Source organism: Falco cherrug, chromosome 10 (genome assembly GCF_023634085.1).
Source record: "Falco cherrug isolate bFalChe1 chromosome 10, bFalChe1.pri, whole genome shotgun sequence".
Classification (NCBI taxonomy): domain Eukaryota; kingdom Metazoa; phylum Chordata; class Aves; order Falconiformes; family Falconidae; genus Falco; species Falco cherrug.
The window spans coordinates 6668742-6680979 of record NC_073706.1 but is presented as its reverse complement, the minus strand read 5'-3'; the positions used below and the strand labels follow the sequence as shown (position 1 = coordinate 6680979).

The 12238-nt window shown below is 37.2% G+C and overlaps 1 protein-coding gene across 10 annotated transcripts in view; it reads left to right on the top strand.

Annotated features, from left to right (window-relative positions):
• Nucleotides 1–12238, top strand: part of ZMYND8 (zinc finger MYND-type containing 8) — a 76614-nt gene that overhangs the window by 17552 nt on the left and 46824 nt on the right. For 3 of the 10 annotated variants that reach the window (XM_014279820.3, XM_014279813.3, XM_055721712.1), the window contains exons 1-2: nucleotides 1276–1427; nucleotides 11226–11296. In XM_014279820.3, the coding sequence (XP_014135295.1) occupies nucleotides 1414–1427; nucleotides 11226–11296 (85 nt within the window). In that variant the 5' untranslated portion in view covers nucleotides 1276–1413. Of the gene's footprint in view, nucleotides 1–644; nucleotides 781–1275; nucleotides 1428–1643; nucleotides 1832–2322; nucleotides 2367–3941; nucleotides 4098–11225; nucleotides 11297–12238 lie in introns of those variants that run through there. The other 7 variants (XM_014279814.2, XM_014279812.2, XM_027805210.2 and 4 more) reach the window with 5 other exon arrangements.

The window sequence follows — 12238 nt, the reverse complement described above, 5'->3', positions numbered from 1 at the left end:
CTTTGATTATATGCAACATGCTTCAGAATCACCTTTCTGTCTGTGGTTTCCATTGTGATTTGCTGATGGCTGTGGAATGACAATGCTGAGCTACCTAATGCAGATGCGAAATTTTGAACAAGAGCGTAAAGGCTTGTTGGGGCCTTTCTGAAGATCTGACCTTTAAAATATTCATCTGGAGTTAAGGCTTTCTTCCTTCCTGGCACTCCCACTTTCACTGCATTAGGGAAAAGAACCAAATCACGTTTTGAATCAAATGCTTGGGAACTGGCCCAAGATCAAACCGGTTGCTTACATGCCGTTTTCTCCTTTTGTTTCATTTGCCGGATTGTGGGAGAAGATAAAAGGTAAAGCGCAAACATCTGAAAAAGCTATATTCATGTTTTTGTGAAAGCAGACAGATAACTTGCCAAGTAGGGAAAAATAAGTCTTTTTAGGGTCTGTGTGGTACCTTACAAAGCACCAGGTCCGACAGGGTTAACAGACAGGAAGCTGCAGCTGCAGCCGGCTGACACGGAAGTCAGAATTTGTGTGTAACAGACAGCCCGGGCAGGCCGGGGGGGGGAGGGGGCAATATCTGCAGGGCTTTGGTTATGCTCTGCTGCTGCAGCGCGTTTGTAAACAGGGAGGACATGCACTGCATGGCAGCTGCCCTCTGCCATCATGCCAATTCAGTTGTACAGTAGTTTTTGTGGAAATGAGCTGTGAAGTTTTTCCTATTTAAGGCTCGGCTTATCATAGTATCTAAAGAACTCACCCTGTCGGTATATGGTTGCTACGGTAGGTGTTAATATGTTGTTTACATTCTGGAACAGAAGAATTCTCTCTGAATTTTCAGTTACTAGTTTCAGCCCGTCCTGTGCATGTTCAGTTTCAGTATGTTTTGCTCTCTTTTCTGTGGCCTTGCTTTCTGCCTGCAACACGCTGCAGAACGCCAGCAAAGTGGATTTAGCTTTTTGTTTATGAAGAACAGCTTTTGTGACCTGGGTGAACCCTTCCTCCTTCGGTTTTAAAATACCCAAATGCCCTCAGCAGTGGCATGTTGAGACACATTTGCTCAGGCAGGCAGTTTGCGATCACTTCCCTCTGCTCGAAAATCTGTGTATTTTAGCCGGGGAGCGCACATTTGGGGTTTCTTTCCAAGTTTCTTGTGCTGAAACAGGCCTAGCTTAGCCTGTCTTCTCTGTGCACAGGATGGCTCCTGCTTGCCAGAGCTGCACAAAGATAATCGCTCAGGAAGTGTTTCAGCCAATCCCCTGAAGCTTTACATTCAGATTTACCAAAGTAGCCAATCCGGGATTAGCTTTTATTAGGAAGACAGATCATCAAGCTGAAGTGCCAAGCCCTTTCTGCCTGAGTACTGAGAGCCTGTCCTCCATGTTTTATAAGTATTGACATAACACTGTGTTAACAATGCATCCACAGAGGTAAGCCTTACTTTTTACATTTTTTTTTCTCTAAGACCTATGAGTTGTGGGTTGAGAGTGTGATTCTCTGTGATTTGTTGTGCAAAACTCACACCACAGCACTTTATTAAGTTGGAACTGTTTAAATTTGCTTTCTTGGGTCACATGGTTAGTAGCCATTAGCCACAGCTTTATTTTGCAGACTGGTAAAACCTTGGCATACCTACTTCTTCACAGGAGGATGGTGTTTTTAGAGTTTATCAAGATCCTGGTATTCCAAAGAAGCTTTCTCTCTCTGAGCAGTTTGCCAGCACTATTGTCTGTTGTGTCACATGCCTGCTGAAGAGAAAATGGAAGCTAGGGAGCAGATGCATTTAACTGCCCTACAGGGAGTCAAGCAGGGATAATGGCAGACAGAAGAACAGGCAAGTTTACCTTTCTAAACAGTGAATGGAATAGCTAAGATAAGTTATCTCTTAGAAAATATGGGATTTTTGAGAACCTAGACATCAGCAAAAAGTGCTAATGGCAGATTGTAGATATTGGGCCTAGGTGGTGGTGTGCTGTTGCATCATGTTTTTTATGCAGCTTATCTTAACTTAAAATGATTATTGAACCTTTTTTCTTGCAGGAGTAATTAATACAACGTGTTTCTCTTTCTGAGGGACAATGTATGGTTAATATTTTGTTCCTTTAAAAGGGAGTTTTTATGCTGCAGATTTTGGAAATGGGCTGCTGCTCAATAAAATGCAGCAGTACATCTGTTTACAAATCTGATTCTTTATGGAAAATGTTTTTGAACTGTTAGCTTTCTTGTTTTACATAGTTCAAATAAACTAATGTACCTTTTATCTGTGCCTTTTTGTTTTACACTGTATCAGCCACAGTTCTGTCTTGTGGAGTCCAGAGGATATAAAATCATGTGTGGTTCATGACAGTAGTACATGTTGTTCGTTCTTGGTGGGTTTTTTCCTCTTTTTTTTTTCTTTTTCTTTTTTTTTTTTTAACTTTTGGTTTAATGCTACGTAATTATTTCAAGAAATTCCTTTTTGATCAATTCCCAAATCTGCCAGCCTGTTGTATCTTCTTAACTGGAAAAATGAGATGGGTGCTTGAACAGTTGGTAAGTAAGCAGCATGCTACTCTGAACATTTTTTAACAGTTTTCCAAACATTTTATTTTTACTAGGTCAGTTAGTCCAGTAAATGAAGTAATGTTAGTGGTTAGTCATATAAAAAAAAGCAGATTTGCTTAGCGTCCATTTTAAGGGACTTGCACATGTAAACTGTTCCAATTTGAATGCACTATTTTTTTAAATAATTTGCCTCTAAACTTTGAAGCTTATACTTACTGTTTACCTCAGGCCAGTGAAAAATATTCTACTTGCTGTTTGTTCATAGATCATTAATTACCATGTTTGTGGGGAAGAGTGCATTTTTCGTTGTTCCGTAGGCTTTTGAGGTGTGATGAAAGTGCTAGTACTCAGCAATGAAGTGACCTTATGAAGTAAAGTAAATAATGCCTAATGAACATATATTTCTGATATACACAAAGTATCATCTTAGACAGACTTGCTTGATTTATAACTACTTTACAACATTTTGTGCTCTTTATTGAGATTTTGATTGTAGTGCTTGCATGCTTGTTTCAACAAGCTGTTTTTCAGGGATCACCAGTATTATTACAGAAGCAGAGGCAGGGTGATCTTTTGTGCTTTTAATATAGATTTTGCACTTGTTTTAACAGTCCACACACATTCAGGATTTTAGGAAAGAATTCAGAGCTCAGCTTGCTTTGCAAATGACTGCACCGGGGTACAGTACATGCTACCTTTTGTAGAAGGGTGCCATGCATTTGGTAACATTCTGTAGCAATTTACTTCTGGTTTGTCAGCATGAGTATCTTACTTCCAATAACTCACTTTGCTTAACAGCCCCCCCTCCCCCCCCCCCCCAGTGTCTGTTTCATTTTGAAACACCGCTGAGTTGTAACACTTGAGTTTCATGTGATAGCCTTTTTGTATGCAATTTTAATACATTTTTCTGCATACATAGAAGTGATAACACAGCTAAGAAGTTACTCTCTTGTTTTTTTCTTCGGTTGCTAAAAACAGAAATGACTTCTGGACATAATTTTCCTAGCAGTAGTTTATACACATTAGCAGTTTACTTTCAGTCTTAAATAGCACACAACATAATATTTGTTTAATATGAGGAAGCAGGAGTAAGTGATCTGCAATCAGAAAGCTGGTATTAAAATGGCTCCCACAGGTTTTGTTAAACTAGGATCTGTTTCAAATCTGCACCTCCAGACACACTGCTGACAGTGAAGCATATTTGTATGAGCTGCCCTTGTGCATGTAATGAAACATAGCATCGTGAGTCTGTTAAAGTTCACTATTTTTAATCACTCAAATATAATTCTTTTATAGTTCACAAAAAATAAATGTCTGCATTGCAGCAAGATGTCTGAGGCAAGGTAGAGACAGCAGTGTTGTTTTACAGATCAGCCCAATCGCGCTGCTCCATGGAGTACTTGAGCCAATAGAAGCAGAGGATAGGTTAAAGATTGACAATTGCAGTGGCAAGACTGAGAAAGGCCTTCTGGAAATTTCTACCATCTTTGTTCCATCTAAGTAAAGCAAATTCAGCCAAGCTGAAGAATCTCATATATTTTTGGTGCTTTGTCAAGGTATGATGTTATCACTAACTTTCATAGATTGCATAATAAGAAGCACTCTGCCATTTTTTCTACTGTTCAGGACAGATGGAATGTGGGGTTTTGTTTGATAGACGTGGGGAAAAAGCACGTATTCTTTCTACCCAAGATTTTACAGGACTGAATCTTGTTAATCTCACAGTTAGACAGGACATGTGTGAAGCAATGTAGCTGAGGTTTATTCAGCTTGTAGCAAATGGCCATTATTCTAATGTTAACTAGCAGTTAATCGTATAATTGCACTTTTAAGTTTTCTGGCTACTAAAGAGTAATTTGAATTGCCCAGGATGAATATGATTAGCCATTATTATTTAGTGCCAACATCCAGTTACTTTTGTAATTAGCTGGACAAAGAATGCAGTGGGGGAAAAACAAAGGAGTGATCTGGATTATAAATTATGATGAAAACAGTAGCTTTATGAAAGCTACATGCCTCTTTCATTCTTTGCAGTCAAACTGTTTTAGTTGGAAGCTAAATAGTGCTAGGGAAAAACTGAGTGATTTCTTTAAACAAATGACACTACTTAACATACTGAGAATGGAGAAAAAATGCAAAGTATAAACCACTCCAAATTTGACATTTCCCCCCCTCAAATTAGGCAGAAGTATTGAAATGTAGTGGAAAACCTACGTTGCTACTAAGGAAGCATATAATAAAAGGAACTTCATGCTCAAAAATCATAAATAGGTAGATTATATTACAAATTTATTCCTTTATATCAGTGTCCAAAAACTTCAACTGGCTCATCTTCCTGAGGTGTCTTCCATTCTGTGATACCACTTTTGCTTGTTGTTTGGTTGTGTTTTTTTTTTTTTTTCCTTTTTGCTTTGTTTCAAGTGTATTGACCATGTGGATCCAGTAGCTGAAAAGTGATAGGTTATGGTAGGTTTTCCATAGTAATGGTGCCACTTCAGCATAACTGGTTAAAGGGTGCTAAATCTCAGTAAAAGCTCTCCTCTGTCTAGAATTTGGGCTATTAATTTGAATCTTCTAAATATCTTGGAAGTTGAACATAACCTTTGCCCATGTAGAATGTGGTAGACAGCAGTTTTCAAATTTTGTTATCTGTGGGTACCTAATATTTTTTCCCATGGGCACATGAATCCCATTATTATGAATTTAAGCCTGTTAGACTAGGTTTGATTTACTTAGTTATTGTCTGCAAACCCCTTAGTAGTAGTACACTGGCTTTGAGGGGTCTGCAAACCAGAGACTGAAAACCGTTGTAGTAGGCCATCAAGCTTGTCCCTTTAAATTGTATTTAGAAAGTATTTTACATGTATTTATTAAAAAACATGTCTTGTATTCATGGGTTAAAGTCTAATTTAGAAATAGCTACATAGGAGCTGAGTTTTATTTATTTGGTAGAAGTTGTCTGTCATTCTTATGTTAACCCTTTATTGTCAGTTGTCATAGCATCTGAGTTTCATACTGTGAGATTAAAGCCATGCTGTAGCAGGATGTTAAGATCCTTAATTTAAGCAGCATAAGCCTTTACTTCCATACATGATTGTTCTCAAATTATGTTTTTAGCATCTGAAATCTATAGCTATTCTGGCTGCCTTGCTTGGGCCTGAGCTCTATAGTTTATAGTCTTAAAGAAGATTATGTGACACCAAGGATCTCCATCCCTCCCAGAATTTTCTCTTCTGTGGAGCTAATATGATTGCACACTGAATAAGAAGAGGGTTTAAAAAATGACCTAAATGTTCTTTAGATTAAATATGTATATAGATTTACTTTGCTTGTTATCAGAGGTAACTAGCTTAAACATTGCTTTATGTAGATATCTGAACAAGCATTTTTTGTGTGTTAATTCCTTAACACAAATTGAGCATTTTGCAGGGAATTCTGCGAAAGGAAATGTAAAACATGAGGTGCTCAAACTGGAGAGTGAATCTAAAATTGAGTGATTTCCTTAGTAACCTGTGTCTTCACAAAACTCCCTGTCTTGTGCCTTTTTAGTTAAACATTTGGATGTCAGGTGTCCTTTTGTCGTACTTTACCATTTCTGATATTTAGATACTTGCTTCAAATATAGCACTGCTGTTTAAAAAAGAGATACTGTTATTGAATAAACTGCTACCATTTTAGCTACAGTACAGGAATGAGGCAGTGCAGTGCTGTCAGACGCCATTTTAAGAATCCTGCATAAATAGCATAGCTACCGATGAGTAAGAGACTGTTATAGGTGAGTGCTTATACAAAGCTGCTATTTATTCAGCAATGGCATGCAAATATTTTTTTCAAATTTTTATTGAATGCAGTTTTTTGAAATCATTATTTAAAATTGCTACTCACAAATGTGATACAGGAGAGGCAGGAATTGAATCTTAAGGATGACATTCAGTTTTAGTGCTTATAGTCTTAAATTAGGGTGTTTTTTTGTTTTGTTTTCTATTAATTAAAAGGAAAAATGAATTCCATAAATACATAGTTCTTGATTTTAATTTAATGTGTTTATTCCCTAATGAGATTGAGATTGTATATGTGGGCATTAGCTGTTTCGAGTGGTTTTCCAGATCTGTCAGTTTTTCTTGGTTAAATGTCAAGGTGCAGTAGTTCATCTGCAACTTTTAATTGCTCTTTGTAGTTAATATAGGTTAGAGCAGTTTTAAATATTTTTGTATGTGTACATTTTCTCAGGTAGGTATTACTACTAGTACAGGAATGGTTTTCCTAAACAAAAGTCAGTATTTTATTTACTGGTCTGATATATGAAAAACTGAATTTCATATAAAAACTCCCATCCTCTCTTCAGTTTAACAGAGAACATATTTAAAAATTAGGCAGTTAAGTTCTGTTTGTGGTTTTACCTAAGTATCAATAAATCTTGTACGTTTGCAGTCCTTATTTTTTTTTTCTTTCTGTCCCCAGCTGTCCCCAGAGGAATAACCTCCACCCCTTTCCCCCTCATTCAGACATGTTAAAGTAATTTGTATGAAACAAATCAGTTTAACATTTTAGAAAAGAATTTCTTCCCTTTTTTTTTCTCCAGTTTTTGTCAATAGGAGTAGGGAAGTTTTAAATGATTAATTGGTGTTCTAGTCAATTGACAGTGAAACTGGCAAAGCTTAAGTTTCAGTTGTGTTCTTAAAATATGCTTGTCTGTGATCATTCATCTTAATAAGGAAATAAGAGTAACTTTCAGAATGACATAAGGTATTTATTGTATTCATATAGGTAGTTGATTGAGTGTATACTAGTATCATTTCTGATCCGCAGCATCAGAGCATCACATTCATAGTGCACATGCATGATACTGATGCATGCTATCTGAAATAACAGCTCTAAGCCCTGCAAAAATGAACTCAAAATAAAACTCTCTAGAATAGTCTACTTGATCATACAGTTACTGTTTCCATAGAACTAGATGCTTGTTTATAGTTGTTTTGCTACTGGGTTTAATTTTCTTTTTTGTTTTGTTATTGGGTAGTAGTAAGGCACCTGCATTAAGGACCTGTTTCTCTTGAATTATTTAATTGGAAATCTTTTGCTAATGAAATTTCTGCATTTAGAAGTTTGTGCTTTTACAAAGCATTTTCAGAATATTTCTTGTATTGATGGAAAATGTGAAGGTGAAAAGATCGGTCAGCTTTAGAAAAGTTACTGTAAACTTGCTGTGAATTGCTAGCATGTATTTATAAACTTGAATTTTAAAGATTCTACAGTCATCACTGCCACCCTTCAAACAATGTCACTTTGTGCAAGTCATAATACATGACAGTAAATAAAACAATGGGACATGCTTCTGAAGAGCTGTGAATTTTAAGTATCTTTTATAGCTATGTCTAATATGCTTATTTAACTGTCCTGTTCTGCCCCCCCCCCCTTGTTTTTTTTCAGAACAATCTCACTGGTTTTCTTACATACTTAAATGTTTCTGCCCTTAAAAGATTGAGCAAGATTAATTATAGTAGAGGATATGGAGATGCAATCTGTTCTTGCAAGGCTCAGTTTTCATAGTGTAGTAGATAATTGCTGAATTCTGTTTTAGTTGTGGGTGACGCACAGTGTGCATATGTCTGTATAGGATATATGCACCCCCACTGCAAAGGAAAATGAAGAACTTCTGTGTGAAGTGGTGAATGCATTTTCAGCTGTTCATTAATATTTCAGATATTTGGGAAACTTGTCTTCAGGCATCTTTTATGTGCTGTATCAAGTGAAGATACTTTATTCACCTTGGAACTGCTTATGAAGAATGTTTTTCTTGCCTCTATAGATCTATTGAAAGAACACTGAAAAGTTGATGGAGGAAACTGGCTGAATTTCGTAAATTAAGCTCATTAGATGGGGAGAGACACATTTAGAGCTGAAGAAACATCATACGCTGTAGCTAATACGTAGGAATCCTGACGTGTAACAGCCCTGCCCTGCTAGGTTCGGGCCCACGGGTGCAGAGCATTTCCCACCAGCACTGTAACTTCCCCTGCTGCTTTGCTCAGGGAGGTAGGAACAGTTCCTGCTACTGTGTTGCTGTATTCATCTCTCACAACCATTTCTCAGCCAGGGTTCACGCACAACTGTGTCTTGTAATACCGATTTGTAGCAACTACTGTATCTTTCTTGTGTCATGCTCCCGTGAGATTGTGATTTGAACAAAATGCACCTGATAATTTGGATAAGTCTGGAATGTTATGATTGCTGTAATGAAACTTAAATGTGAGCTGCTGTTGAAAGGATATTAACGCTACCCCTCACCCCCCTCTTCCCACACGTGGTACACTCCCATTTCCTCTTTTCTGCACATCCAGCTGCACAGTGAGCTGGATCACAAAACTGATTCAGTTAAAATGAATGCTGTTTCTGGAACATGAAATTTGGGATTGGGATAACCATTCCTTTTAGTAGCAACCTGTGTAAAATGATCTTAAGACTTCAATCTGAGTCGCGTAAAGACTTGTATGTCCTAGTCTGTGGCTGAAACTGGATCTGTATTTTAAAACCAGGTAATGTGTACTGCGAAATTACTTCACTTATGACAGAATGACTATGTTGTTACATATTTACCTGTGCGTATTATTAATCATATATACATGATGTTTTAAAAATAAGGAATTTGTTACAGTTTGGTGATATTGAAATAAAGGGGGGGAGGGGAAGAAAAAACCCAATGCAACATTGGAAGAGAGCAATGAACCTATCCCCTGAGCCCATCCCTTCCCGTTGCTTAGGAAAGAGAATGGGCAGAGGCAAGTGGTGCATGAAATGTTTTGGAGTCTGCAACACACTGCCAGGTCCTCTTTGCTGGAAGCCCTCTGGGAAAGGGTGTAACAAATGTGCAGTATAATTGAGCTGCCCATGCATAGTAAATTGGTGAGCATTGTGGTACAGTCAACTATGTTATGCATTTAATCTGCCCATGCAAAATAAATCTGAGAAGGATTGTGCTAGGGTCAACTGTACTACACGTTTACCATAATTCTGGTCACATGGTGCCTTTCCTTGCTACTGAAATTAGCAGCATAGTCCATAAGATGGGAGATTGGATGCTGGTAGAATAGAACTTCTCTTCAGTGTTTTATGACGTTGAAGAGCTTAATTTGTAAATTATTGCTATATACAAATGACAAATAGAGAGTAATGATTTCTGAAGTTCATGGATCTTCGCAGCTTTGGGTCTTCCATATATTGAGCTCAGTTAATTTGTATTTAAAATTTTTTCTGACATAACTGTCCTGATTAGAAGTGTGAAAGTAATTGCAACCCAACCCCCCAGTAGCTGACAGTTGATTAAAAGCAGTTTTAGCAAATACAAGATGAAAAGTCCTGCTGGTAAGTTTTACTTTGTTTAGGAAGCTGTTTTAGGTTATACTAGTAACAAAACTTCTGCTAATATAAACTGTTTGTCAGGCTGAAGAGTTTCTCTGATATAAATGTAACCAAGTCCTCAGTGTTGTTTCCCAGCTCTCATGAGCTGTCTCAGGCGATTTAACACAGTGGCTAAAGCAAAGGTCTCTAGCTGGCCTCCTGGCCTCTGGTAGAAATAGCTGTTCCTAGAGCTGGGGTGGCTGAATGGAATCTGAGCCCACTCCATAACAGCAGTAGTTCATGGTCTGCTGTATCAATGTGCAGTGGTATCATTAACAGACTAGACATGAAATTGGCACTACAGAGGAAAAAAATCCATGTCCCACTTGGCTGTTGTGGTCTGATGGTATTTGTGGACGACTGTGATACCTGCTTCAGGCACCATAACCTCATTTGTCTGTCATTTTGAATTTGTGTTTCCTTCAACATCATGTTTTCTTTTATCTTTCATCTACGATAGTCAGATTCTCCAAAACTGGTGTGTAACTTCATATTCATTCTAGTTCTTTTTTCTTCCCCTTTCCACCTTCCTTCCTCAAACTGTTGTAACTAGCCAAATTCATTGAGTTATTTTCTTGAATGACATCACAGTAAGAATCTAGAATATCAGAAAGTCAGATATAGTTTGTCATTACTTAATCATTTAATCTTGCCTGGATTAAACTAAAACTGTCTATGTAAGATTGAATGGTTGAATAATAGTAACAACTGTTTTATTTACTCTTTATTATAGTTAATAATTGGTGGAATTGTATTGCCAATAAATTATAAACATTGTTTTCTATGTATAGTCTAGTTTCAAGATTCTTGAAATTATTTAATAGTTTTTAGAAGTGCATTGTACCTTCTAATTTTGCAAGCTGTTCTATGTTGCTAAATCTGTACTTCAGCTAAGCTGTTCATTCACGCTGATGAGTGTTTAAATGTTAGCAGGCATCCATCCACACAGTTTATGGAGGCCTTAGATTAGGAGCTACAAGGAACAGAATTCCTGTTTGTCACACAGAATCTATACATACAGTGGTATGATCTTCAGTACGTGTTACAAGGCCGTTGGTAGTACGAAAATGTTACTTTTGTAGTTGATAACATGCAACACACATGCATACCTGGATTGTTTCTTTAGATGTTTTGGTCAGTGTATACTCTGGCAAACAGCAAACCTTTCATTTCATTAGGAATTTTAATATAGTTGTATTTAATAGTGTTATATTGAACTTTTATATATGAGACATGGGAAAAATACAGTCTATAACTGTTCTAATTGACCTTTTTGAATCCTGCAGCTTGGCTGAAGAGGAAATAAAGGCAGAGCAGGAGGTGGTGGAGGGGATGGATATCTCCACTCGATCCAAAGGTAAGAAGGAATATTTTTTCTGTGCTCTACAATGCATGAATATTTGTAAACCAGGATAGTGAAACTGTGCAGTCTACCATGAAGCTGCTCTGGAGTGAAGACTCAAGACTCATTGTATATTTTACAGTGATTGTTGTATGTCAGAAAGTGTTTTAATTTTTGCTTGGTTTTCATTATATGTTAAACTTCCCCACCCCTGCAGTGTTATTTCTGGTTTATGAGTAACTAACTTAGATTAAATTGTGGAAGAACTTCAGCTTCTTGTATCTTGCCCTGGCTTCCTTTAAAGTACTTTCAGATTTTTAATGTAGGAGAAAATAGTAGTACTAGTAATAATATTAATAAGGTAGAATTTTCTACAGTAATGATACCTAATTTTCCTAAGAATAAAGAAGAACAGTAACATTTCTGTTTCCACAGAAATTGGTCCCTGCAGAGTATGTATTTCATGGACACTTACATACCCATTCCTGAAATGAATTAAACTTATTGGTGGAATTGTAGGTGACTGAGAGAATTTCTGTCCTTCTGGTTTCTGGAGTTTTCCCTATGAATGAGTTACTACAGGCAAATGATGTTATTTCTTAGCATAAAGAAATCCAAATATGTAACCATCTATATCAGTGTAAATATTCCCACGATCATTTGAAGTGGAGGGACAGAAATGCTCTTCATTCAGAATACTTGCACTTAATTGTTTACTCCAGTTCATTATAATTGACTGCCGACTGCCTGTCCATCTCCTTTTGTACTTGCACCTGACTTTGCAGCTCAGTTTACTTGAAAGCCATTTCTGTAAAATGTCAGCAGGGGTTACTACCATCCTTTTAAAATTCTGGCACATACCCACTTACTTTCACATTTCTACTACAGGGGTCATAAGTCTAGTTAATCCTGAATGTGCAGATGTAATTGTCTTGAAAGTGTGGCACAGATCATGTG